The sequence below is a fragment of the Argiope bruennichi genome, chromosome X1 (assembly GCF_947563725.1).
Source record: "Argiope bruennichi chromosome X1, qqArgBrue1.1, whole genome shotgun sequence".
NCBI lineage: Eukaryota > Metazoa > Arthropoda > Arachnida > Araneae > Araneidae > Argiope > Argiope bruennichi.
The window spans coordinates 97923397-97949698 of record NC_079162.1 but is presented as its reverse complement, the minus strand read 5'-3'; the positions used below and the strand labels follow the sequence as shown (position 1 = coordinate 97949698).

At 28.9% G+C, this 26302-nt stretch overlaps 1 protein-coding gene across 2 annotated transcripts; it reads right to left on the bottom strand.

Annotated features, from left to right (window-relative positions):
* Window positions 1-432: 432 nt before the first annotated feature.
* LOC129958429 (enolase-phosphatase E1-like) lies at window positions 433-26076 on the bottom strand. 2 transcript variants are annotated; one of them, XM_056070918.1, is made up of 7 exons: window positions 26045-26076; window positions 24265-24397; window positions 14863-14958; window positions 9582-9793; window positions 5640-5772; window positions 4601-4724; window positions 433-776 (listed from the first exon to the last, which is right to left on the bottom strand). In XM_056070918.1, exons 1-7 carry the CDS (start codon window positions 26059-26061, stop codon window positions 622-624), a joined length of 870 nt encoding a protein of 289 aa, XP_055926893.1. In that variant the 5' UTR covers window positions 26062-26076; the 3' UTR covers window positions 433-621. The 2 variants fall into 2 exon arrangements, with proteins under 2 accessions (XP_055926893.1, XP_055926894.1); XM_056070919.1 differs by lacking the exon at window positions 26045-26076 and adding an exon at window positions 25751-26031.
* Window positions 26077-26302: the final 226 nt, after the last annotated feature.

Here is a 26302-nt window from a genome sequence, read left to right as displayed (position 1 = left end):
ACTCGATATTTATCATATTTTATTTTAGTAAATTACTTTATTTGTGTAACTAATAGCATTCTGTTTTAGAATCACTTCCAAATAATATATAATAAAAGGGATTCCTAACGTACCTAAAAATCAATTCATCTAAAACAAACAGTCACTGAAAAAAATATACAGGTAATAAGAGATGTTTTTATTGCACAATAGTAGACTTTCCATGTAAAATGTAAAGACCTTTTTTTTTTTTATTAAAACCCTAATATTAAATGAAATATTAATTACCTTGTATAAAAAATACAGATATTCACTAACAAATATAATAGGATAATAATTATCTAGTGTGGTCATGCATATATATTTTTTCATATTGACTTAAAAATGCACTTCATAGATTAAGAAAAATGCTAAAATTATTTGAAAAGGAATTTAAAAAAAATAACCCATATAAATATATAAAAATATGACTTGATTTTATTATCAAAGACAACATATTTTCTTAAATATCATGAATTACCATTTTTATACTTTATGATTTCTAAATGCAAGAAAAAAGTAAGTGTTTAAATTGTTTGCATTACAGTATTTCTCAATGATAAGGGGAAAAAAATCGGCCAGCTTATGCTAGTCATCGAAAGCTTAATCATTTGAATTGTCAACTAAAATTTCTGTAAATGATGTAATTTTTCCATCTTCAGAGCCCACGAACTCTTCTTCTTCCTTAATCAGTGAGATCTTTGATTCTCTATCGACCAAAATCGCTTTTAGACCAGAATTTTTAGCCGCAACAATTTCTGTGCAAAAGAAAAGACAAAGAATACATATTATATTTATATAGAATCGTTATAATTTTTTCATAATTGCTTTATACATACAAGCCATACTTCTCTTAACGAGCGATGTCATGCAGAACAAGAGAAGAGGAGACATTTCGAAGTCACATTAAGGATTGGCCTACATCGCAGGTATGAGCATGTGTTGGGCGTTTATTTGAGTTTAGTTTAATTTAGTTATATTAACGTCACGTTTAAAGCAACACTAGGGCTATTTTGGGACGGACCTCGTAATTCTGTACCTCGGTCAGATGACGAGGACGACACCTGAACTGGTACCCCCCTCCCCACACCACGCCACACCAGCGGGAGGACGTTTGGTCATGACGAATTTAACGTGCTTACACGACGGTTCTTCAGTGGAATCGGGACACGAACCTGAAACCCTCCGGTTCCGAAGCCGAGACCTTACCACCAAGCCACCGTGGCCCTGGGCGTTTATTTGAAGAGAATCCTTATTTCGGTATGGGAAAAGTTCAGATCAGAAGTTAAAAATATCGATGAGCTTACGGAATTGCTTTCTGTGATACAGGAGAAGGCTACGGATGAGATTTGGTCAGAAGAAGAGAAAACAATACAATCAGCTGAGATCAACCCTCCAGTGAAATAAAAGAGATCCCGAAAACATTGGAAATTATTACATCGTAAGTAAAGAAGCATCAATCTAATCAGGCAATAATGCTGCGGCACATTTTCACCAAATTTTGAAGCATATCTAAAGACAAATATAAAACATGCATTTTAAATAGTAAATTACATGACTGTAAACTTGTTTGAATTATATTTTTTTTCGGAAGGGAACGCGACGCCCGATTATACACGAACCCCTATGCAGGAAAAAAAAAAGGGGGGGGGGGTTCGCATTAAGTGCAAGATTCGGGAACGAAACATGCTCGTTAAGCAAGGTTCCACTGTATATATAGCAGTTATATTTTTAAGTTTTTATTTTTTTAGAAAATGACACAAAATTAATTATTTTGTAAAAATATTGGTATTTTGATATATTACACTAGTATGTATATTGAGATAAAATTTCAAAATCATACTATCATTATCTTCGAGAATTTTTGACACGGTAACATTTTAATTAGCTTATTCTCACAGCAGAAATAATAATCAAATTTTATGGCTATGCCATGCTTTTTCAAAAAGTAACATAAATAATAATTGCAATGCATGGAATAAACAAAACCCATGAATCATAGACATAAATATAGCATTTAAATTCAAAAGCATTGGCAAAGTACATTTTGAGCATAAATTTGAGGGTTACTTGTCAAAATCCATATATTTTATATACGGATTTTGAGTTAAAAACATTATTACACAAACACATTAAAAATATATTTAAACAAATATTCACTTAAAATACTAAGATTAAAGTGAAAACACAAAATATAAATTTCTTATCTCAAAAATGAAAATAAGTTTTAGTACATGAAATCAGTACATGAAAGTTATTGCTACTAAAAATAACAATCTACATTTAAGCTTCCATACAAAACATCAGGAGAAAGACTTTTAAAATCCATCTTAAATTATAAACAAAGGAAAGAAGTATTTTGTTCCAAATTTTTTTCTCTTCATTCTAAAAGATTTATATTTTACTAAGTACAAAATGCATGAAAAATTACATAAAATAAAATATTGTGAATATCAAATGAGAAATGCAAGGATTAACATAAATCCCTTTAGAATATTAAAATTAAACCACTAAAACAATTTAAATTTCTTAAATGATACATATTTTTCATATACAGGCTATATAAGGGATGCAAGATAAATTGACTGATATTAACACAAGTAAAATATGTAGCATAGGTAATAGGCATTATTACTCCAGCCTATTTTACAGTATTTGACTTAAACAAACATGACACTGTTTCACAGAAGCTAACATTTTATGAAAAAGTAAAAGCAAACTAAAACAAGGGTGTGCTTTCAAAAGCCAAGTAATAAAATTAAAATTGAGAAAGAGAGAGAGAGAGCAGACGCAAAAATAACATTAGTTAGTTACATGCTTACTCGGAAAAAGAGTAAATCGCACAAATACACAGTGTGAAAAAAACGTTGACCTAAGCACGAATTCTTTAATTATTGATTCTGGACAACTGTTATTCAACAAAGATGCATAAAAACGGGTAGAATTTTAAGAAACTGATGAAAAATTGGAAAGACGTTTTAAAGAAATACAAATATTTCTATACTGTCCTCAAACATTCAAACTTAAAATGAAATAAATGCAAGCCATTTTTAAATCAGGCAATTACAAAATTGCGGCACTGTATCCAAAGCAGTTGCAGGCATATGCTAAATAAAAAAATACTGACATATGAATCACAAATTAAAATATAAGCATTGAGTTATGATGTCATTTGTATTCATAATTACAAATTATGCGTCACAGAAATGCATATACATGTAAATATATACATATGTAATGATATTCTTAATTTAAATCCTAATTTTTATCTTAAATTACCCCTTACTTAATTCCAAAATGTTCCCTTATTTTATGATCCTAATTCCACTTTTTATTTAATTATTTCCAACATGAGCTCTAAAAAATTGATATTTAGTGCGTTTCACACGCTCAGAGTGAAGGGATAAAAATCCGTAAATCCTACGCATTCCTTTCAAAGATACCCAAGATCCCCTTTCCTAAATGGACATGTGTCAAAGAAATCTCTATCAGACTCTCTCAGCAAAATTACTAAAGGGAAAAAAATTCTGTCGCTTTGCTCTTGTGCGAACGTACGCGGTCCAATTTTGACACCATGCACAAACCTTACTCTCCCATGGAAAACTAAACTGAAGCTTATTCCAAAAGTGTCTCCTTTTAGGGGTTTAGTGGTCCTAAGGAGTGCACACACATTATGTAGTCCTTCTTTTAATAAACCGATCAACTTAATATCACACTTCAACACATTTTTAACATGTTAATGATCTATTTTAGATAAATATTTTTATTTTATTAACTTTGTGAAAATGTATTTGTTCTTAGTTATTTATTTATTATGACTGCAAATTGACTGGCACAATGAAACTAATTGACATAATGAAACATATTAAGAACCTGACTAATTATACTTGATAAAGTATTATATTATAATAATATTTGATGATCCATAGCCTTTGTATTTTTTTAAACTTATTTATTCGGTAACTAGGAAAATAAAGTTATTTAATCGATTTGCTAGTAGCCCCCTACAATAGAATTGACAATTGTCAATTCTGCTTAATCAGAAATCCGCCACTAGTTTCCTTTTAGTAATTGGTGGTTCTCTGAAATGTAATTCACCAACATAAATTTCTTCTTCGTAGAAATATCTCTAAATGGTCAAATCAATATTTTGGTCTTTTCAATTTCAATTTTACAAAAATGAAATTTTGAATCATTATCTCACCATTAAACAGAAATACTTTCACACAAAATTTTGTTTTCATTTTTCATAACTCAGTCAATCTATATTGAATAATTAGAAAACAATTGTAACTCATTATAATAATTTTACGGGAAAAAGTAATTTAAAAAATATCCATGTCTTCGCTTTCATATGAAGCTTTAGCTAAGAACTCTCTTTTATCAAGAAATGGCAGTTATGAAAAAAGAAATCAAAAGGGGGAAAATGCATTTTTTATAGCGAAAAAAGTTCCATACAAATTTTGAGATTTTTGTCAAATAATCTAATTCGACATTATGTAATGAACATTATGTATCAAATAAAGCGAACTTAAAATTTTGATAAATAAGAGTTTACTCCAAAAAAAATTTAATTTGTTACCTTTTGGTCTATCAGAAAAAAATACTGCTTCACAAGGATTCACTTCAGCAAGGCTACAAATGAATCTGTAACCCTGACATTCCAGCTTAGATCCAATGGATACATCAAAATATTCCTTTATAAACTAAAAAAAAATAGAATTGCGGCAATTACTACTTTTAAGCTAAAGCAATAAGCAGAAGAATAATTTACTAACTAGGTTTTGTAAAATCTGAGAATTTAATACAGTAATTAGCTGGTTAATGAACACAATACATTCAATGAAGACGCCCATTTACTGATTATTCACTACGGATTTCTTATAAGAATTTAATTACATCGTAAACAAATAAAACAATGCATAATTCCTTACAACGTTTATTGATATGCAATAACAATAATACATTTCTCTTGCTTGATTTTTATGGTAAGCAGATCTTAATCTTATCTCTTTCTACATAACATAATATTATCAGCTTTTTCTAAAAATAAAACGGCTAGAAAAGTAGCCACAAAAAAAAAAAAAAAAAATTAAGAGAATCACTACGCAGCGCGCGCGCGTGCACAAACACACACACACACACACAAAATTTGTCAGATTCTCGTTCTAGCAGTTGCTTATAGTCGTTTGTCTATACCACGATCGTCTGAAGCCGTCTCCAGACAGCAATTGTCTATACCAGCAACAGAGTTGTTGGTATCGACAAAACCCTTTGGTATTCAGTATGCCCATCTTCCTGCTGTCACGTCAACACATGACAGTAAGATTCAGAGCAACACATCTTATACATCATATCCCTTCTCTATTAGTTCAGTGGAATGTGCTCGCAGGTCAAACATAAAAGTCTTTCGCGAAAATGTTTATCATTCGCTTTGTCTTCAACAAGGCCTGTTCTAAGACCTATCATCTATTGCACAATTAAAAATATAATCCCAATAACGAAATGTCAGAAACAGTTTTAACATGTAGCATTATGAAATAACTTTATTAATAAGGTTGGCTAAAAGGAGCAATATACATAAAAGAAGCAAATAGTTTTTCCTAATGTATTAAACTTACCTCTGACATGTCACCTTCGATTGTATGTCTGAAATATTCAATTTGCGTGTCTCGAGATCCAGTTGAATAGGTATACACTGGTTTGCCTTCACGAGACCAAGTTTCCAACGCTTTTATAGCATCCGAATACAAACTGTAAACATAAAAGAAGAATTTAAAGAAAAAAATTGTAACCCTTGACAATTTAATTTTACTTTTTATAGAAATAAAAATCTTGCATATAACTAAGATTTATGTAATGATAAATACAGTCTTATGGTATAGTTATATCAAAATATATGAAATCGTGTACTATATCTCAAAGAAGCATATAGAAAATAACCAGGTTAAATACCAAAAATCGCCTTATTCTCTTTACCCTTTGAAAATCGAGCGTTCTTATTTCAGGTACTTTTATAGCAGGATAATACATAGTTTTAGTATTTTAGAAGTATTAATTGAATTTTAAAAGCAATTTTTCACGAATACCACTTTTTTTTTTTTTTTTGAAGGGACGAGTGTTTAATTTACAGTTTTAAAAATTAACTTTTCTTATTACAAATGATTACAACTTAAATACCTCTTACCATGCTTTTTCCTATAAAGCTATCGCTATTTTTATTTACTGGTGAAGATTCTAAAAAGTTTTAACTTTTAAAAACAATAGTTAAATTCCTCATATTTCCTTCCGATTCGTTATTTTTGACTATAGATTCTTACAAGAATATATGGAATTCGAAAGTGAAACAAGAACCGACAATAAGACTATGAATTTTAAAAAAATCATTGGAATAAAAAATAATTCTTTAAAAGAATATACATTTCATTGCTGATCTTAATTTCACAGGATTTGAAATTACTTTTTTTTTGTGTGACAAATATGTTAGCACTGTTTTTTTTTTTTGTTTGTTTGTTTGTTTTTTCGAAATTATTTGTATATATGCTCAATTAAATGCCAATCTTAATAAGAAAATCTTTTATAGTTTCAATAACCTTTACAGATCTTATAGGGTTTCTGATTACTTGAAGAAAATACACAATAAAACAAAATAATACATTTTAAATAAATCGGTATACAATTTTTTCATTACTTAAAATATTTTAATGGTGAAACCGATCCTACCAATATTCTCCACACGCACATACGTAGTGGTTTAAAGTTTGACATCTGAAAATTACACAAGAATAATAATACCACAAATAAGCACTATTTATTTTTACCGATGGTTTTTAAAAGTAAGGTTTTACATAACGCACAGCTAATTAATCTTGAATTATTGACATTTACCATTTTTAAATCAATTTTTCAATTTGATTTTTATTGTCTGAATGGATTTTAATTAAAATTATATTCCAATAGAATAAGATTTCATATCAACTATGGATTGCAGAATTTGCAGAATTACAGAATAAAAAAGTCTGAATGCTTTTCAAAATTCGAGACAACTTTTTAATAATTCAAGAACTTTAAATTTTTTTTTAAAAATTCACATTTTTTTTTTAAATTTTATTTATTTATTAATCGATTATAGGTCGTTCGCATAAACACGAGCTTTTGGTTGACCCCAAAGAAAAAAATACAACCACTGATCAAGCATATTCACTTTTTGATAAACGACAAATGATTAGGAAGGTTCAATTTTTCTGTCTTTTATGTACTCTCATATGATAAATTTGATTGTGACACCCAATTTCTTAAAACTCTTTGTTGGGACTAGAACAAAAGGGCGGTGACTCGTTTCTTATCGAGTACGCTTCCAATTTATCGAAATCGCGTCATCAAGAAAATCTTCGACTTGCTAGGTTCATGAACATCTAGGAAAGACACTTTAAACGCATCACCAATTTTTCTGCAAGAATGCGTTGATAAATAATGCTACGTCATAATTTTTTTTCCCTAGGTAGAAACAAATCTCTATCAGGTGCAAACAAATATTTTTAAAGCTAACAATGTAAACGTCAACCAACATTTCTAGATGTATATTAGTTTTAACAGAGTTACGGCAGCCACTATGAAAACAATTTGTTATTAACAGAGCTGATTATGATTATTTCATAAATCCTGAAAACTACCATGGAGTAAAAATCCCTATACTTTCGATTATTAAAAAAAAGTTAAATTTTATACACACACATATACATGATTACATTTTAAGTAATTTCATTAGCCATTCAAGAAGAGAAATTTCGAAAAAACAAAATATGAAAAATAAATTAGTGTTGTATTAACGAATATAATTTTTAATATTCATTTTGGTATTTATAAACTTAAATTTCGATTTCACGACTTTTCACTCATTTAACACATTTTTCGATCATAACATTTTATTTTTGCATTTAAAGAATTTTTTTTACCCAATTTCGACTTTTAACATTAATTTTTTTTTTAATTCAAGTCCTTAATTTCTCCTTACAGAGAACGTCGCACATATGAAGAACTCTATTATTTTATATTACTGTGAGGCAGCAATACAGTGTAAACTCGTAACAAAAATTCCAGAAAATGCGCTCTCTAAAATATATCAGTAAGTAAATAAAAATATTTTATACAAATAATTTATTTCAAAGAGTCTATTAAATATTTTTGGATATAAATATATACCAATCGTATCGTATTGTATTTAGGTGGTCTTTAACGAGTTTATTGCTCTGCAAATTTAATCTTGAAGATAAATCTTTTATATTCAATAAAAATATAAAACGGCATATTTGTTTCATCAAAAACTTTATCCTTACAATAAAGTTCACACTGTGTCTATAACATATGTCCAAGCTCATACAAATTTATATTATATGAAAATTAACTGATCAGAAAGATATTTATCTATCTGAATACATCTAATTAATTATTAAAAAATGTGAAGTATGAATTACAATGAAAAATAGTAATTGTAGGCTAACAAGCCACTTGTTCGTGCACGGTTTTGGGGTGGAGTGCCGTACTAAATGTGGTATTAGTTTGAAGTATCCAGATACACCGTAATGAGTTTTAAAACCATTCAAATAACATAATTGCCTTAACACCCAACGCTGCAGTTATAATAATACTTAGTTCAATACGAACCTGTCATAATAAACAATATATATTTGAAATATATCGCTCTAAATATAATGTTATGATAAAGTACAATTTCTGATCATAGATAAAAACCTTTGTTTTATACCATGACAGCGCATCCAAAACTTAAAGCATTTATAATTGCTCCCGGAAATAATTTTGCATCATGATTTCTAGATAATTTGGTCATAAAATGATTTACCAACAGTGCAACAAATAGTATTCCATTCCCTCATTCTATGCAATTTACAGTGAATCTATATCTTTATTATCAAAATAATAATTCAATAAAATTAACCAAATTATAATGACAACAATATTAAAAAGGCAAAAGAATACATTTTGTAGCAAATTTACTCGAAAATAAGATGCTAATTTCCTGCCATTTTTTTGGTTACTTATTGAATTTATAGTAAAAATTCGTTTTCACAAATCTTGAATGCAGTTGCCGAATTCTAAAATGTAAAAGATTTTAAGAAACAGATGAATTAATGCAGTCATAGCTTAAAATTCATCTGCATATTTTAAATTTGTTTTATTAATAGTTTTTCCGTATGGCCTCTGGCTAAGTCGAGGTATCGCTTGCCTTACAGATGTTCCAATCAGTAGTTATCGAAAATTATAAGAATAACCTGGAGACAACTGCTTCTTCAAAGAGTGTTTAGTTTTTATTTATTAATAGTAGAGGAAAGTACTTTTATCTGCAGCTCTGGTTAATCTCAAAGTAAAAAATAAATTTTTAAAAAATGCTCAGCAATAACATGAATTCTCGTAATATAAATTACATTTTTCAAGGGAAAATAGCGTTCCCCATCCCATTTAATTAACGTTTCCCATCGCTTGATATTTTAATGTTAAGAGAACTCACTTTTAATAATGGAAGAAATAAAACCAATTATACTTACTGGGCAAAGATATCTTCATTTCGAAAAGCCTTTTGCAAAGCAAATCCTTGAATTCCTTTCCATACACGATCATCGCGCTTATTTTTCATCAGATGTTTCACATAATCAATAACAACTTTCTGATAGTTAGTGTTTACTTCTGTATTTTCAGATGTAGGGAATGAAGGAAATTGAACCAAATCATTAGAACTCTCTTTTGAATCCAGCACAGACTAAAGTTTGAAAATGGACAAATAATCTTAACAATTTAATTTTGTTAAAAAATCTGCACGAAGTCATAAATTTTATAACTCAATAACTTCGAGTAATTTTAAGATGAAGAAATAAGCAGATACAGTAAATCAGTGACATCTGCAAATACTAGACTTGCATCAATATTTTTGTCTTTATAATGAGAAATGGAATCTCGATAAGTACAGATTTAGGCATGTTGAGACCTCAGGCAGTACACATTATGAGACTCTCTTTTAACAACTGGTTAATTTAGTTTCACATTTCACCAAATTTTAATTTAACATTTTAATGACAACTTTTAGTTTAATTTTTTTTTATTTTAATAATTTTCTTAAAACATTATGCTCATTTACCTATCTTTTAATAGGTATTACATGAAAAAAAAATGCCTAAAGCTATAAAATTCTTCTCAGCTAAAAATAGCCAAAAGTTAATAATTATTAATTTTAATTAATTAAAATTATAATTATTTAAGGATTTTCTGATTTACAAACAAAAGTAATTAATTATTATAATAGATTTTAAGGAAATAAGTTTCAAACAAAGCAGTAATAAAAATTATTATTTTACAGGAACTGCCAAAAGGAATATGACATAAGCAGTTAAATAATTGATATTAAAATGTATTAAAAATAAACAATTAATTTTACTTTAAATTATTTAATAATGCTTATAATAATTTAAAAGTAAATAACATCTTAACCCTAAAGTTTATAATTCATAGAATTAATATTTTTCACAAATTTATTGAGCAACTAGTCTTTCTTATCGACTTGGTTTTCTTTTCCCGTCTCCTCAGGTCTGTAGCCTAACCAGGAATGTGCCCTTGTTTCTATGATGGAATTTAGTCATAGGATATGCAGGGAAGAAAAAAAAAATATGTCATAATAATGGAATTCAAGCGAATGAAAAATCTTTATTCTATGTTATCAAGTTTGTTTAGAATTTAAGTAAACTGATAAAAATTATTTGTATTTTGAATCAAAAGGCAACATTCGAATAATTAATTTATTATCAAGAACCAAGTTTAATCCTTTCGCATCGACTGTCAAGTATACATGCCCGCAGAAAAAGCATTCATTTCCAGGCCAACACGCTGGCGTGCCAGAGCATTTCTGTAACTTTTGACACAAGACGGCATTATATGTCCATATGGTTTCAGATACATGTAGATTTAACCTTCTACTCAAAATGAGAGTAGCATGACTCACATACACGTGGTTTGGTTTTTGATTATATAAACATAAGGGGAAAGGAATGTTTCCGAATGGCAAGCTTTATAACGACTCTTTAAATTAATTCGCACGTGGTATTTGTTTATAATAAGCAGAGGAGTTTTATTTTCGACACAGCGTTGGGTATTTCGATTTGCAGTTCAGTTTTTAGTGGATAATTAGATCTTGTAGATGAGAATTTTTCCTTTTTCTACTGTTAGAATGTCGATGTGTCGAAACTGTTTAACAGAGCTTGAAATAGCAGAAATGATGCAAAATATTTCAGATATTGATTCTGAAACAGATTCTGAAAGTAGTGATAGTGACACTATAATTATTATTAAATAACGCGTTGATAATTCGGTAATTTCATGGATTTAGGCTTAATAGCAAAAAAACCATCCGGCCCTGGACAGATACTCGCGAAAGAGACTGCCGGCCACAGCAATAAGTTCGCGTTTGCGCTTCCCGTCGCGAAAGGGTTAAAAGAATCACATTACAAGATTTTAATTTCATAACTCGATGCAGATGAATTAATGCTTCGCTGATTGCGATTGAATGCTGATTGCTGATTTGCTTAAAGCAAAGCTATTTTTTTTAACAAAAATGTAAAATATAATGAGTACAAAATATAAAGTAACTTGTGCACACGCACGAAGCGGTCTATAGGCGTAACTATTCGTCTGAGAAATTATGAAATTTACAATACATCTTAATGAAAGGATTGTAAAGAAAAATAACTCATAATTTTAAAAAATGACAGTGACACCAAAAAGTTTTCAATAAAAACTATTTTCACCCTCATTTTATAAAAGCAGATAAGTCATGTAACTCCTAAAATATGCAAGTATACTAAAAATTACCCGGTGCCAACCAATATTTGTAACTTCTGAGCTCAAAATTTTTTCCATTATTTTATTAAGATATATTTACTATTTCATAGTTTTCTGATAAATAGTTACAGATAGACAGCTCTGAATAGATTAAATACATCCTTTATATACTTCAAATTAATATCTGAAGGAGGAAAAATTCAAATAGAAATATGAAGCAGCTGAAATATTTAAAACACGATTTACGAAAATTCTAATGAAAAACTATAAACTCTCTTCCACCTGTCACCTTTTGGAGTGCAAGATTACACAGATGACGTGAATTTTGAAATTGTAGCAGTTGCATGACTCTATCTTCTCTTTTGGATAATAGATAGCGATGCCTGATGATACGCATCCCATAGCGCATTGCGATTGTAATTATAATGAGATGGCGCGTAAATGTCTTGTCTTGTCTTCATGTTTTGTGTGAAAAGTGATTATTAAAGACATGTTCCCGAAAACATGGGTCCTCCTGCTTCCACTGCACGGATCATCATGATCTTCATTCCACCACAAAGAAGCTACTAAAAAATATTTTAGATGTATCTACAAGATGTTTTATAAAGTACTTAAGGTTGAAAGGAAACTACAGATGTAAAAGTAATATATTTAGTAGGTAATATATAAGTAGTTTATCTACAGTCTAGAAAGATTTTAAATGTATGTTTGAATTGAATTTAGGGTAATTGCAAATTTTACACGAATACTATAAAATATGTGCATATTAATAAATATCATTAATATTATGTAATTAAGATAACGCATAATAAAATCAAAGAATATTTTCCTTTTTCAATTCACTGAAAAGAGCTGGAGAAAAAAAGAATTCGCCCAATTTTTATCTGAAGAAAAAAAATTTATGCACTTTTTCATTGTATTCTTAAGAGAGACCAACACGAATCGTAATGAATCGAAATTTGGGCTTGACTTCGGTCTTGCCTCTATTCAATCAAAGTTGACGATTTTTCAATTTTTGAATTTCAAAATATTATTTTCTGCATATTTTTTCTCTTCTTTTTTTACAATGCGTTAAGACTCAACTTCGTGTATCAGGTAGTGAAAATTTTAAAGACAATCACATTAATGCCTTGAAATAAATTCATAATTTTTAAATATCTTTGCATATTGTATACTGCATACTACGTGAAAAAAAATAGTACAGTCAAATTTTGCAAATTATATTTTATATTTTTATCCTGTTGATTTATATTTCTTTTTAACGTTGTTTGCCTACTTTTCCTTTTATTTTAAAAGAGTAAATTTTTATTTTAAATGAGACAAATAAAAATTTAAAAATAAACAGTACTTAATAATTTTTGGCATGTGAAAAAAGTAGGACACATGCTAAAATAATTGTTTAGGAAGATATTGTAAACTTTAAAAATGAATGTTTCATTTTTTATTTGTTTTTGTTAAAGGAAAAAAAAAAAAACATTATTTTATTAAAATCTATCGTTTTCGTCTTTTTTATAATGCCTAGAGGAAAACCTTTAAGTGAATTTGAAAAGGTCCAAATTGCCTACAAAAATTATGGCAAAGGTGTGATGCAGCTACGCCAGCTACATATAAGTCCAACTCCTGTTTCGAACTTCATAAGAAATCCTAGTAATCGGGAACCAAAAAGAAGACTGGCAGACCTAAAAGACTAACGCAATAATGAGACCAAAGAAAAATCATTCAAAAACTTAAAATACTGCAAGCACAACACACGTTTCAGGAACAGTCTACAACTACACAAAAAGCGCGAAAAGGATCGTATTCAGAAAAAAGGAAACCCCAGTCTAAATGGGATTGAAAGGCACACTGAAAACCGATTGCAGTGGCGTAAAAACACGTCCTGGAGTTCAGCTTAGACTTCCATTAAATTTTCTGACGGAAAAAAAATTAATTTAGATGGCCCCAGATGGCTACCAATGCTATTGGTATTATTTCGATAATAAAAAAAAGATCTATTCTACCGACAGATGAAAAGAGAGAATTTAATGATTTAGATGGCAGTATGGAGTATGGAGAAAGAACATGCAAAATGTTTCTGAGTGGCAGGCAGAAACACAGACTATATCCAAGTGTTGAATTCATATTTTTTTCCCTATGATGCCAAGGTAAACGGAAATGACTGGATTTTTCAACATGACGGATCATCAATTCACACAATTAATGGAGTTAAAAATTGGTTAGAAATAAATAATGTTCGGGTTAAAAGTCCGAGCCTCAACATTGTAGATTACAAATGGGCAAGGATTTTTCGTCGCATTTACGGGGAAGGCAATTAGTTTGAATTCGAAGCTGAGCTTCGGGGAGCTTTGAACGATGTATGGGAAAATGTTTGCCAAACAGAAATTGAAACGTTTTATGATTCGAAGGCAAACTAAATCTTTGAAATAATCAAAGCCAATGATGGAAGAATTCCTTATTAAAAATAATTTTATTTTCACTATTTAGAAGTATCTTTTTTTCCACAGAGTATGATTGATGTAGGCAAAACTGATTGTTTTATTGTAATTGTATTTTTTTTCAAGTGTCAGATACAGTTATTTGTTTATAAACAGGTCTTTAAAGTGTTACTCATTAAAAAAAAGTCTTGTATTCTTCTGTTATTGTTTTCACGTAGTGTTTTCGCATCATTCTGGAGCGTGTACCTTAAAATACCACCATCCAAAAATACATTCTGTTTCCTTGAACGGTATTATCGCTAGGGGTCCTTATATAGGCAAAATAACAGCATTCTCCGAGAGTAATTTTAATAAATTATATCATAATATTGCAGCACTGAATATAAATAGCAATTAGTTCTATTGCAAAAATATTTTGACTTATTCATAAGAATAGCATCTAAATATTAATTAAAAACAGCCCGACACTAGAATTTCGATGATGACGGGAAACTTAAAAAAGTAAGGGAACTTGACACGCGCATTTTATCTGTTCTTTGTTTTACCAAAAATGCATAAATCTTACCTGTTGTCGTAGACGTGATAAAATATCCTTAACTTCTTCCCAGTATATAAGAATATAGTCTTCTATTTGGTTCTCAACAAGAGGAAAAGCTTCATTCTAAAATAAAAATTTTTTTTTTTTAAAAAAAAAAGACTTATAAATTAGCTCTTCGTTTTCAATAAGATTTTTTTTTTTTTTTTTTACCATTAAGGTAGGAAATCATAAGTATAAATAACCCAAATACACTACAACTGAATTCGGAACCTCTCCTTTCTGTTCTGAAACCAGAGGGTAAAAAAGATAACGCAACTGGAGAACATTATACTACACAGAGTTTTCTCAAATACCCTGAACTGACTTTATTCAGCAATACCAAATAAATAATCAATTCAACGGCATCAATGACAGTAATATTAAAAATGAAAAAAATATGATATAATAAAGCAAATGTAGTAGCATTAAATCAGAAATTTGTAACAAATATATACAGCTTTGTTATATAAACTTGGAAGGGGTTACTAAATTTTCCTTCAAGAAATTTAAAACTAAAGATACAAATGCTATCATCATTCCTGATCTTGAAATTTGTATGGCTTAAGCTTCTGTCAAATAATTTCATACAAAATTTTCTACAAAGTTAAGATGATTTTCCCTTCAATTTTATACATATATTATAAAAAGGATATAAGTAATATTGTCCCAAGATCATAAAAAGTTGAGACTTTTTCCCTTTAATTTAAATTTTATCTAAAAAAATCCTGAAAACTTTTTTTTTTTTTTCAAATCTGTCAAATCTGTCTGTTTGACAAAAATCTGTAAACTCAAATAGTGAGAACTAAATCTGTTATTAAGATGTAAGATCCATTTCAAAATTATACAATTGCCATTTCGGTTAAACCTTGTACTTTGAACAATAGTCAGATAACGAGAACGACAGCTGTCCAGACAATCTACATTATTAACTTCTGTACCACACTAACATGAGAACTTTTAACCCTTGACCACTGGTGTACGTGCCATAGACCCTCAAGTACAAGGGATTTTCAGTGGAACTGAGTTTCGTATCTGCAACTACCATTGTCGTGAGATGTGGTCAAGTATTTATCATTCTTGATTTTGGATAAATATTTTAAAAGAATTTAAATATTTCTAAAATAATTTTGAAAGATAAATTGAAGTAACTGATACAAGAAGTACAAAATCATCAAAATCCCATTCGAAATTTGAAAAAAAGATTAGCAGATTATGATACTAGAAACTAAAACAGGAAAGGTGATTAGATCTGTATTGATTCTAATTCTTCAATCTACTCATTCTTTTTTTAAAAAATTCCGAATTTGTTCTAAACACTCTAAAACATTATTGAGTCACTAATTCTGTTTGAAATGATTGATATAGTGCTAGGAAACTATTAAACAGATAAAGCATGATCTATCTAATTAAAATATCTAATAAACTATTTCTTTAAAAAATTTTAATAATCCAGTCAACAATTTAAAATTTCTAGTCTTACAAAATTTCTTAAAAAATGCTAAAAGTTTACAGTTTTAAATGAAGTAATTAGATAAATTTAATTGCATTCTCCCTTGATACCCACTTTTCCTTTTTCTACAATTACTTAAGAAATTGATGACTGATTGATGAAAAGTCACTTTATTACGAAAAATGGTGATTTAATTATTTTCAAATGACTTTATTACAAATAGAAAAAAATTATTAAGGTTTAACTATTTTTAATTGACATTATTACAAATTATTGTTAAAGTGTCAAATTATTGTTCTAATTATATTAAAAATGCTGTTATGGGCAAGCATGAATGAAATTCAAAACTGTTTCAAACTGCTGAAGTAAGAGCGAGCGAAAAAGGAAGAAATGTTAGCTTTTCTATCCAACTCAATCTCAAAATACATATGCCCATAAAATCAGATAACACAGTCTCTTTCTCTATTGTTTATCTTACTTCAGTTTTATTGACATCTGTCAATATTAAGGCAAATGAAAATATTTTCAAAGACTAAAAATGAATACCACATGAAGAATTACGCTGTATCTGAATTTTAATGTTTTAGTGAATTAAACGATCATTTACTTCCCTCAATATTGAATATATTAAAGTTACTTACAAATATCCTATACCTATCAATACTTTTAAAAGAACTTAAATTAATTTAAAGTCCACTCTTGCAGAAAAACAACAACAAAAAAAAAAGACTTTTTAAGAAATTTCAAAGATATTTTAAAGAAAACCAAAGTAATGAGCAATTTCATATTTTCGACAGAAAAATGTAATAACATTTTAAGACAAATATTTTCAACATAAATGTTCAAATACACCATATTTCTTCGTTTATTATTTCTCGACACTTAAGTGAAGAGTACGAAAGATACTTGTTCTCATTTTGCAGTTAATTAGCAAATTATAGTTCAAATTGGGTTATGCGGTCACAATGTACGGACCCTTAACGTTAGCCACCATACGGTAATTACTAGATGTTGATTTAACACTGCTTCTATTGAATGCTCCCATCACAAACACATTTACACTCTAGTGGAAAAAATATTAATTTAAAATTACAAAGTCATTAAAAAACGGTAATATCACAAGAATATCCAACTTCAATTTTAACCTACCCTAATCTCCCAAAGTACCTGGCAAACTGAAAAGGAAAATGTAAGAGATATAAATCAACAAATCTTTAATTATATTTAAACAAATGGGCTGCCGGCGTCCTGGCCTAGGGGTAGCGTCTGGGCGTCCCGTATTCGAGTCCTGATTCGGGCATAGTTGATCTTCACCCTGTGTTCTATCTTTGAGGTGTGTGAAAGAGCCCTCCCTTATAAAAAGAGGTTGTGCAAGCGAGTGTGTGAGTGCTACTCTTCATATGAGCTAGAAGTCATACTTCTGCCCTCGGGTGCTCAGGGATCTTTACCCTCAGAAGCTACTGCACCCTGTTTCTGTGGTAACGCGGACACGACATCATCATCATCAAACAAATGGGCTGCAAACAATTTTCCAAAAAAATATTTTAAATACCTCTGTGAAAGTCTCAATTCCTACAACTGTTTGATCGGCCACGAATTGAAAATTTATTCTTCTTTGTCTTTTCAATTAATTTGTCCGCAAATTTCTGAATTTCAGGAATACTTTCAGTTCTAATCGTTTTTTTATTATAAGTCATTTAGTTCATCTGATTTTTTTTTATTATTATTCTTTTCGTTATATTTAGAGCGGGCTATATTTGCATATAATCTAAGTTCTTTAATAATTCAAAAATTATCTATTCCGCCTCATTTAATTTTAATTTCATGGAAAATCAAATGTTTTGCAACGTATGTTTCTTCGATCAGGCTTTCAACCTCTATATTTTTGATATAAGTGAAGTTCCCTTTCTACTATGCCTTACCCATGAAATACTATCATCAGAACCATAATCACCTTCCAGAATTTCTGATAACACTTTTGGTCTTCTAAATATCTAGATAAAAACAGATAAATTAGATTCTTGGATACTTCAAATCCCTCAGCTTTAACTGAAATCTAAGCTACATGATTCCAAAAGAAAAAGTTACTAAACTCTATTAAAATAAAACTACATGTTTTTTGGTTTTTTTTAGTTGCTTGTAATTCTTAAGAATGAAAAGAATGGCTTCCATCTTGTTACAGCAGCAATGACCTTTGTAACCATTATCTTCGGGTCTAAACTGTTACACTTCTGGCAAGTACATAGTTAAGAGGAGACTTATCCACAACATTACGAATGAAAGTATATACGAAGTCCTGACAATCGTACTTCAATTTTCAAAACAATTTTTCCGAACTTTTTTTTGCCAGTAAGCCTGTTTGCATTCCTTGTCCTTGTTTGAAAAAGCAAATCTTAAAATGTTATTTACAGTTTTTAAGTTTTTAATAACATCGTTTTTCATGACACTGAAAGTTTCCAAATAGCCGGTTAAAATCTTTTTGCTTAATTTGCACCAAAAATGGAAAAAGTGGACAGTCTCTTTAGTAAAATGTTAAAAATGGTTGAATAATTTTGGTCAATAACAAGAAAAAACTTAGTTTCACAGAAAAAATCGGAACTTTGCTGAACTTTGCAACAAATTTACATGACTTAGTTTTTTGATTTAGGAAACTTGCCCTTTTCAACGTTCTCAACACATCCTTTACAACGTTCATAACAATGCGGATATACCAAGTCGTCCCAATTTCGACTATTCGTTCAGCAGCAGTTGCATTTTCTAGCCACCTAGTTCTGCTAAAATCCACTATCCACTTGCTGAAAATCCAAGATAGCCTTCATTTCCTGCTGGAGAATCTTTAAATAAATAATATATACTACATAAAAAGAAGTCAATATATCATGTGGATTGTATTTCTAATGAATCTAAATGAATTGTTAACAACATGCAGGCAATAACTACTCACATTAATTAATAATGCAGAAAATTCTTTTAGCATTTCACCATTCAATAAATAAATTTAAAAAAAAAAAAAAAAAAAAAAAAAAAAAAAAAAAAACTTCCATCTTACTGATGGACCATCCATTGAAATAGATAAAACCATTTTCAAATCCATGTTTTCAGTAGAGAGAAATTCTCGTAAAATATCTTTGGCATAGGAATGGCCTATAAAAGCAGAAGCTAAGTAATTAATTTCAATCTCCTTGTTTCTTTCTTTTTGCATTTCAAAGCTGAATGTACAAATTCGTTCGCTTTGCAAAGATTTGCTGCATGCTTCGTTTGCAAATAACTGTATGCTTCGTCAGACATCAGACGATAACATTAAAATAAGTCTGACATTTAAACAAAACACCCTTGATGTATCAAGCAATGTTAAAAGAAATTATGTAAGAGCATTTTGTCGGTCCACAGAAGAAATTTTTGGAAATCTCGGAAGCGCTTGGAATATCCTAGCAAGAGTTATACAAATAACTCTCTCATACTTCAAAGACCATTTCAGTTCCGCATCTAACATTGTAAAGGCACAATGATTACTGTAGAAGTAGTTTCTCAAGCTGCTGGGTTTGTTGAAGATTCCTTGGCAGTTGTATGGCATTCCCGCTTGCTTCCTCCCTCCCCCTCACTCCAAGCTACACAGAGAGAAACGATCTGTGATTCACAGCATTCCCACAATAACATCCTTTCTCCGTTGGTGATATTTTCAAGGCAAAATTAAATCACAAACAGGTTTTCTATTCTCTCCCAAAAAATAATAAATTTATATTTCGCCTATTTTTCAAGGGGTTTTGAAATGAAACAACAAAATGTTTACATTCTATTCAAAAGTAAAATCTTAAGATTTTTTTTTTTTTTTAAAAATCTTACAAGCTTTTAAAGTACTACAGATTTTATTTCAATGAACAGTTCAAGAAGCTGTATTATAACATTTGCAATGCAGTTATCTTTAAAACTAATAGTTCAAAATAATTGAAGGCTATTGTATAACTGAAAATATGGGTACTAATTTACTATGAAACTGATACTTAAAGTTGCATTAAAAAATGAAAAAAAAAAAAATCCGACATTTTAAAACTTCGAACTAAGCTAGCTTTGTCTATAGTGTGGGAAATCATGCATTATCAGTAGCTGATAAAATTTAAATTTCAACTAAGGAGAGAGGTAAGAATAAACAACCGTTGACTGTTTTATATTGATGATGTCTTTAATTAAATCGAAAATATGAAAAATCATTGATCATATAAAAAAAAAAGTGTAATATAATCGGTAGAACGAAAGCTACAAGATTATTGCAAAGTGTGATTTCCAGGTTCTAGAGTACTTAGTTAAAAACTGCAAATGCATGCCGCAAATCAAGCCAATGCTTAGACAAGCAACAATACAAAATGAGGATAAATATGTACCGATGACCGCCTGAAAACACATAAGTATGAACGCTATTCTTCTCCATCGGCGCTACTAGCATCACAGTTTCAACTCAAATTGTTCGAAACCCCCTACATGCTGTAAATCTGCATGCCCGCATACTGATGGTAAGTATGGTGCCAGGAGAGAGAGGGCAAAAGATTCTATCAATTGAAGGGAGTAAAAAAGGCTCTCTTCTCCAAAGATGCTTATTCTGCACTTCGTCCTGATAATAATGTATTATCGTCTAGATGGAAAACAAAATCGGAACAATCTCACATTAGTGCAAAAAAAAAAAAAAAAAAAAAAAGTGTCAGAACTTGTTGAACACAAACGTTGGTCTGAATTCGCATCGCTATTAATGTGATGGGAGCAGTTGGGGCTTAATTCAGTTTTAAGGGTGATAACTGAAAGGTTTTCTTAACAATGAAAGAATCTTTCGAAAGGTTTTACTAATATGTTCCATGGATATGTTAGGAAGATGAGTTGCTAATCTCCTATTCACTATCACAAAAAGTTCAAGAATTGAAATAAATTCTTCTATAGCAATGGAAAAGAATGTCCTATACCTCATAATATCTTGATAAAGTCCATGTCTCAAAGGTGTTAGCATTATTATCCGCTAGGGCATAGTTTGTTTTAAAATGATTTTCTTTAAAAAATTACATTTTCTTATACTTTTTTGAGATACAAAAAATTACTTAGTTCCATTTGATACAAGAAAATTTTCTTCCATGTATAACCTTTTCTCATTCTTCTTATCTGGGGAAGAAACATCAAAAGTATTCTTTGTTATTTATCCAAAACTATCCATCCAAATTCATTCTCTTCATTATCTATCCACAAAACTTAATATTTGTCCAAAACTTTAATAACCTTTTTTTTTTTTCCAGCAGTATATTTTACCACATAGTAAAGGTATCAACAAAATCTCATTTTTTTTTTTTTTTTTTGTTGATAAACATAAACGCTGTTTTTTTTTTTAGTCACTGATTTATTTTTTTAAATTAGATCTAATATTCATTGATCCTATGATGGTTTAGTTTAAAAAATTAGTATTAAATGTTAATAAGTTTTATGTCAGAATTGCACTGCTCACAAAATAAAGTCATAGCATCATAAAAAAAGACATTGGCATGAAATGAAAGCATTTTTCAGCATTGTCCAAAGATTAAAGGGACTATTAAGTAAGTCAACAAAACTTTCACTTCAAATAAAATGAAACATTGCTTTTACATTAATATTACATTAAGCAATTTTATGAATTTCTGGCTAAATGATTTATTTATAACAAAAGAAAAAAATAATTTCCCAGGACAGAGGCAGTAAAAAGTAGAAGCTCCCAATGCAAAAAGTGCCAAGAAATTTCAGCCTTTTCTATCAATCAACAACAAACAAATTTACAACAAATTTATTTTTTTGAAAAATAAATTTGTAAAAACAACAACAAATTTGGAACAAATTTATTTTTTTAACACTAAGATTTTGAAAAAAAAAATCCAAAAATTATTCTTGATATACATCATTTTTAAAATAATAAACATTCAATAACAACAAAAATACTGCAATCTAACCAATACTTTTCATGTTTCATCAAAAGATCATGACTCTAGCTAAGAAAAAAAATTATTAATTAAATAGAAATTGAATTTCATTCTTCATCAACCAGGCACAGAATGAATAATGGAGAAATTCAACAACTCAGCAGATTCTTGTTCATGCAAAATAAAGTACACCAATACCATGATATCTCCGAGTAAAAGAGCAGATGTGAAAGAAATTTTACTTTGAGATTCTTAGCCTCTTTTCAGCCCCTGATTCAATATCACCCTTACTCTTGATCTTAAAATAAATGCTGAATGAGTAAGCTGAATTTTAACTGAATGAGTTTAAAAGAACATTTAAACGAGTAAGGTAATTTTTAAATAATTTTTTTGCATTATTTTTTTAATCAATGATATTCAGTTTTAATCGAAGGAAAATAATTTTTTAACCAACAACATTTGTAATCAGTCATGGATGAGCATTCATCTTACACACAAAAAAAGTCAATTGTTAAAAGTTCCTCCAATCTTTTCCTACTTATACAGCCATACCTTAAGTCATCAATTCAGTTAATTCAGTAAAGTTCTTACAGAGAACCTCTAACAGCTTAGTTAATTGGAAAAATCAATGAAAACATGTAATAACTTTAAAATGAGATGTTAAGCAATAATCTATAAATGTTTTTACCAATAATAAAAATCTTCACTGTTCAGTTCATTCACAAGTTTCACTTTTTAAGAGATTTCAGGAAGATTAAAGCTTTTTTATGCTTAGCTCCTTTGCCTTCAGTTAAAATGTAAATGTAGGATATAAGAATAAATATAATAAATATACTATTTATCTTATATTTATTATATACATTAATAACCAATATATTATTTTACTAAACTTATTAAAATATTTAAACAAAATAAAACCAGTACCATAAAGATTTCCTGTTCAGTCTCTGTAAACTTTATAAAAACCTACACAGTAAAATGATTGTAATCTGTGTAGATACCCATTTATAATTGATACATTTCATTATTTATCACTTTTCTTCAATGTCAAATTTTGCACTCAGTATTTTTTGCAGAATATATATATATATATATATATATAATTTTTTTTTATTTTAATCCCTCAGCAAACTTTATTACAAAAATACATCAGTATTCCTATTCCAATTGTATGTAAAAACTCTTATTTACAGCCACTACAGTTAGCAAAAACTTAATTTGACAATATAGGAAAGTGAAGCAGAATACAATTAAGTATAATTAAGTTGTCATGAATATGAGTCTAATATATTTAAAAATAATTGATGCATTTCAAAATATTTTTGCTTTAAATATAAATAGCAGTTAATATGTTTTACACAATGCTATCTCTAAGACATAAGTTATTCACCTATGAAGCCAACACATAATTTTAAACTTAATTTAAAGCAATGGTTTCTATAAATTCCTCTTGAATTATGTTAAAAACAACAAAATTCACTGTAAAGTAAAATTAAATAAATTTTATTGGAGTGGGAGGGGGAATATCAAAAAATCATTAGAAAACCATTCAAAAAACTTTCTATATATAAAAAATTTTTTAAAATGTTAGCATAGTAAAATATATATATTGCTTTCAAATACTTTCCATCCTCTTTAAAATAAAGCATGGGAAAAAAATTTCAAAATGGCTTCAAAATTTGACTGATGGTATGTAGCAAATAAAAATTATTTGGGAGCTATTGAATACATGTTGACTTGTCAGACAGCAAAAAGGAAATATGGAAACATGTTCAGTTTAATCACAGAATCAAAAGATAGCTGTCTTATAAATATTACACAGGGCAATAGTGTGTAAAGTCTTCACAGATAAATTTAAGCTCACAGCTTTGCATGCACTTCTAATTGTCTTCGATTATATTATTTGCTAAAAAGATGTAGATAATCGAGTTTCTCAATCAAGCAACTAATCTAACAGGTTCTGCATGTGTGTGTATTTTCTCAGTAACCTTTTCAAATAAGAAATAAAGAACTTACTCGTAAGAAGTCAATCGATGCTATAGTGCCTTCTATATCTAGGATTATTATTTTGGCTTCAGAAACCATCTTTCTAAGAACTTTGTTATCCATTTTAATCTTTTTTCTTGAATTATGTTTCTCACTTTTTATGCTACAGGAAACAAAGATATTCATCAGTTTTTTATAGTAATAAGGAAAGCAAAATTTAAGTTTGTTCAATTAAGAAAAAATTGGACAAACAGACAACTTGATATTGATTCTAAGCATGCTTTCTTGATTCAGTAATTTAAAACAAATGATTTCAATTAATTTATTGCAAGCCTAATAAGATTTTTTAAAATATCCAAACAGGAAGCACCTCCTTTTAAAATTTTTACTTCTCAATTCATTCATTTTAATATTCAAAATTAATATACATATATAAGATATAACCAGGAAATAAACTAGGTTGTTGTCTCAAACAAGAGTTCAATTTGATATTTTTCTCTTAATATATTAAAGAATATTTACTTTAATATACATCTCATTTCAGATTCATACCTTGCAAATTACTGTAACTTTTATATTTAAAATTAATAAATTATTCTTCACAATAAAAACAATCAGAAGGTAATATAAATTAATATTACTTTCATCGTGTTAACACAAATAGCATAATAATTTAACATATAGTATAATAATTTTATAAATTATTAATAACATAATAATTTATAAATAAACATTTATTTCCCAGCAACTAACATTCATGCAAATAACAGGAGTATTGATTTATTATGGTATGTGCTTTAGCTAGTCATGAAATAGAAGAGCATTTTACAAGCAAAATTAAAATAGCAGAATTTACTACTAATTTAAAGGATAATAAGTAAATGTTAAGTAAGTAAATGTTAAACATTTAAGAACTATATTTAAATATAAATAAAAACTGATGTTAAATTTCAAGGAAAGACTCTTTTATGGTATGATTTACCATGAAATAAATTAGATTATTAAGTGTCTGGAACAAGAAGTCTGTTTAATATTTCATCTAAGGATATTATTGGAAATTTAATAAAATATAAACCTTATATATTGCACATACCAAAACTTATTGCATAACATAGGTATTTCAGTGCTTTTCTTACTTCATGCCCGAAAATAACATCTAGTATTCGTTTTTAAATGTGCTACAAATTCATGATTAAAATTAATCCTGCAAGTGCTTCACAATGAATTAAATTGATAACATTCTGTGAAGCAAAACATTCAAATCACAAAAAAACTAATATTCATGTTTTGCTCCAAAGATACCCTACAGATATTGAATCAATCTACAAATTCCAATCAACTCAGTTTTTATTCATACCATAAAGCAATTTTCAATTATACCTTACAAATTTTTAAAGCAGGACATCTACAAAAATTTATAATTTTGTAAATAGTTTGAAAATAGCAACAAAAAAATAAGGGCCCAAAATATTTAATATACGTTAAATATTTTTAAAAGCTTCGTTACGGAACGTACTTAATAAAGCAGTTTTTCGCAATCAAATTATCAATCAGCCCTTTGATAATCACACCGATCAGTATATATTTACAAATTCAAACTGCGCTGAACTCGCATGAAAATGTAAACAGCTGTTCGGCTCAGTTTGTTAGATAGGCTGAAGGACATAGAGCAGCAAAGGCCGTTATCCCCTTATGTCGATACTGCTCCGTTCAGTACTTGCGGAGTGATCGGCTGTAGGGATGACGAATATTTTACAACTGATTTTTATGTAACCAACATCAAAATGTCACAACAACCAGTGTTCAATACTTTTCAAAGAGAAGCATGATTCAAATCCTTGATATGATTTTACTGGTGATATTTCGTTTACAGGTGCTGAATCACGATAGAGAGAAGCAATCGATATGATCTATCCAATGAAAGCTAAAGAACAAGAATTCGGTCGTGCGTACTGAAAGTCCCGTTTCGATTAGAGATGCATAATCCACGATTTTTTGAATAACAAATAATTTTGCTATTGTTATTTTTAAATATTTGTTCCATATATCTGTTATTTCAATCATATTA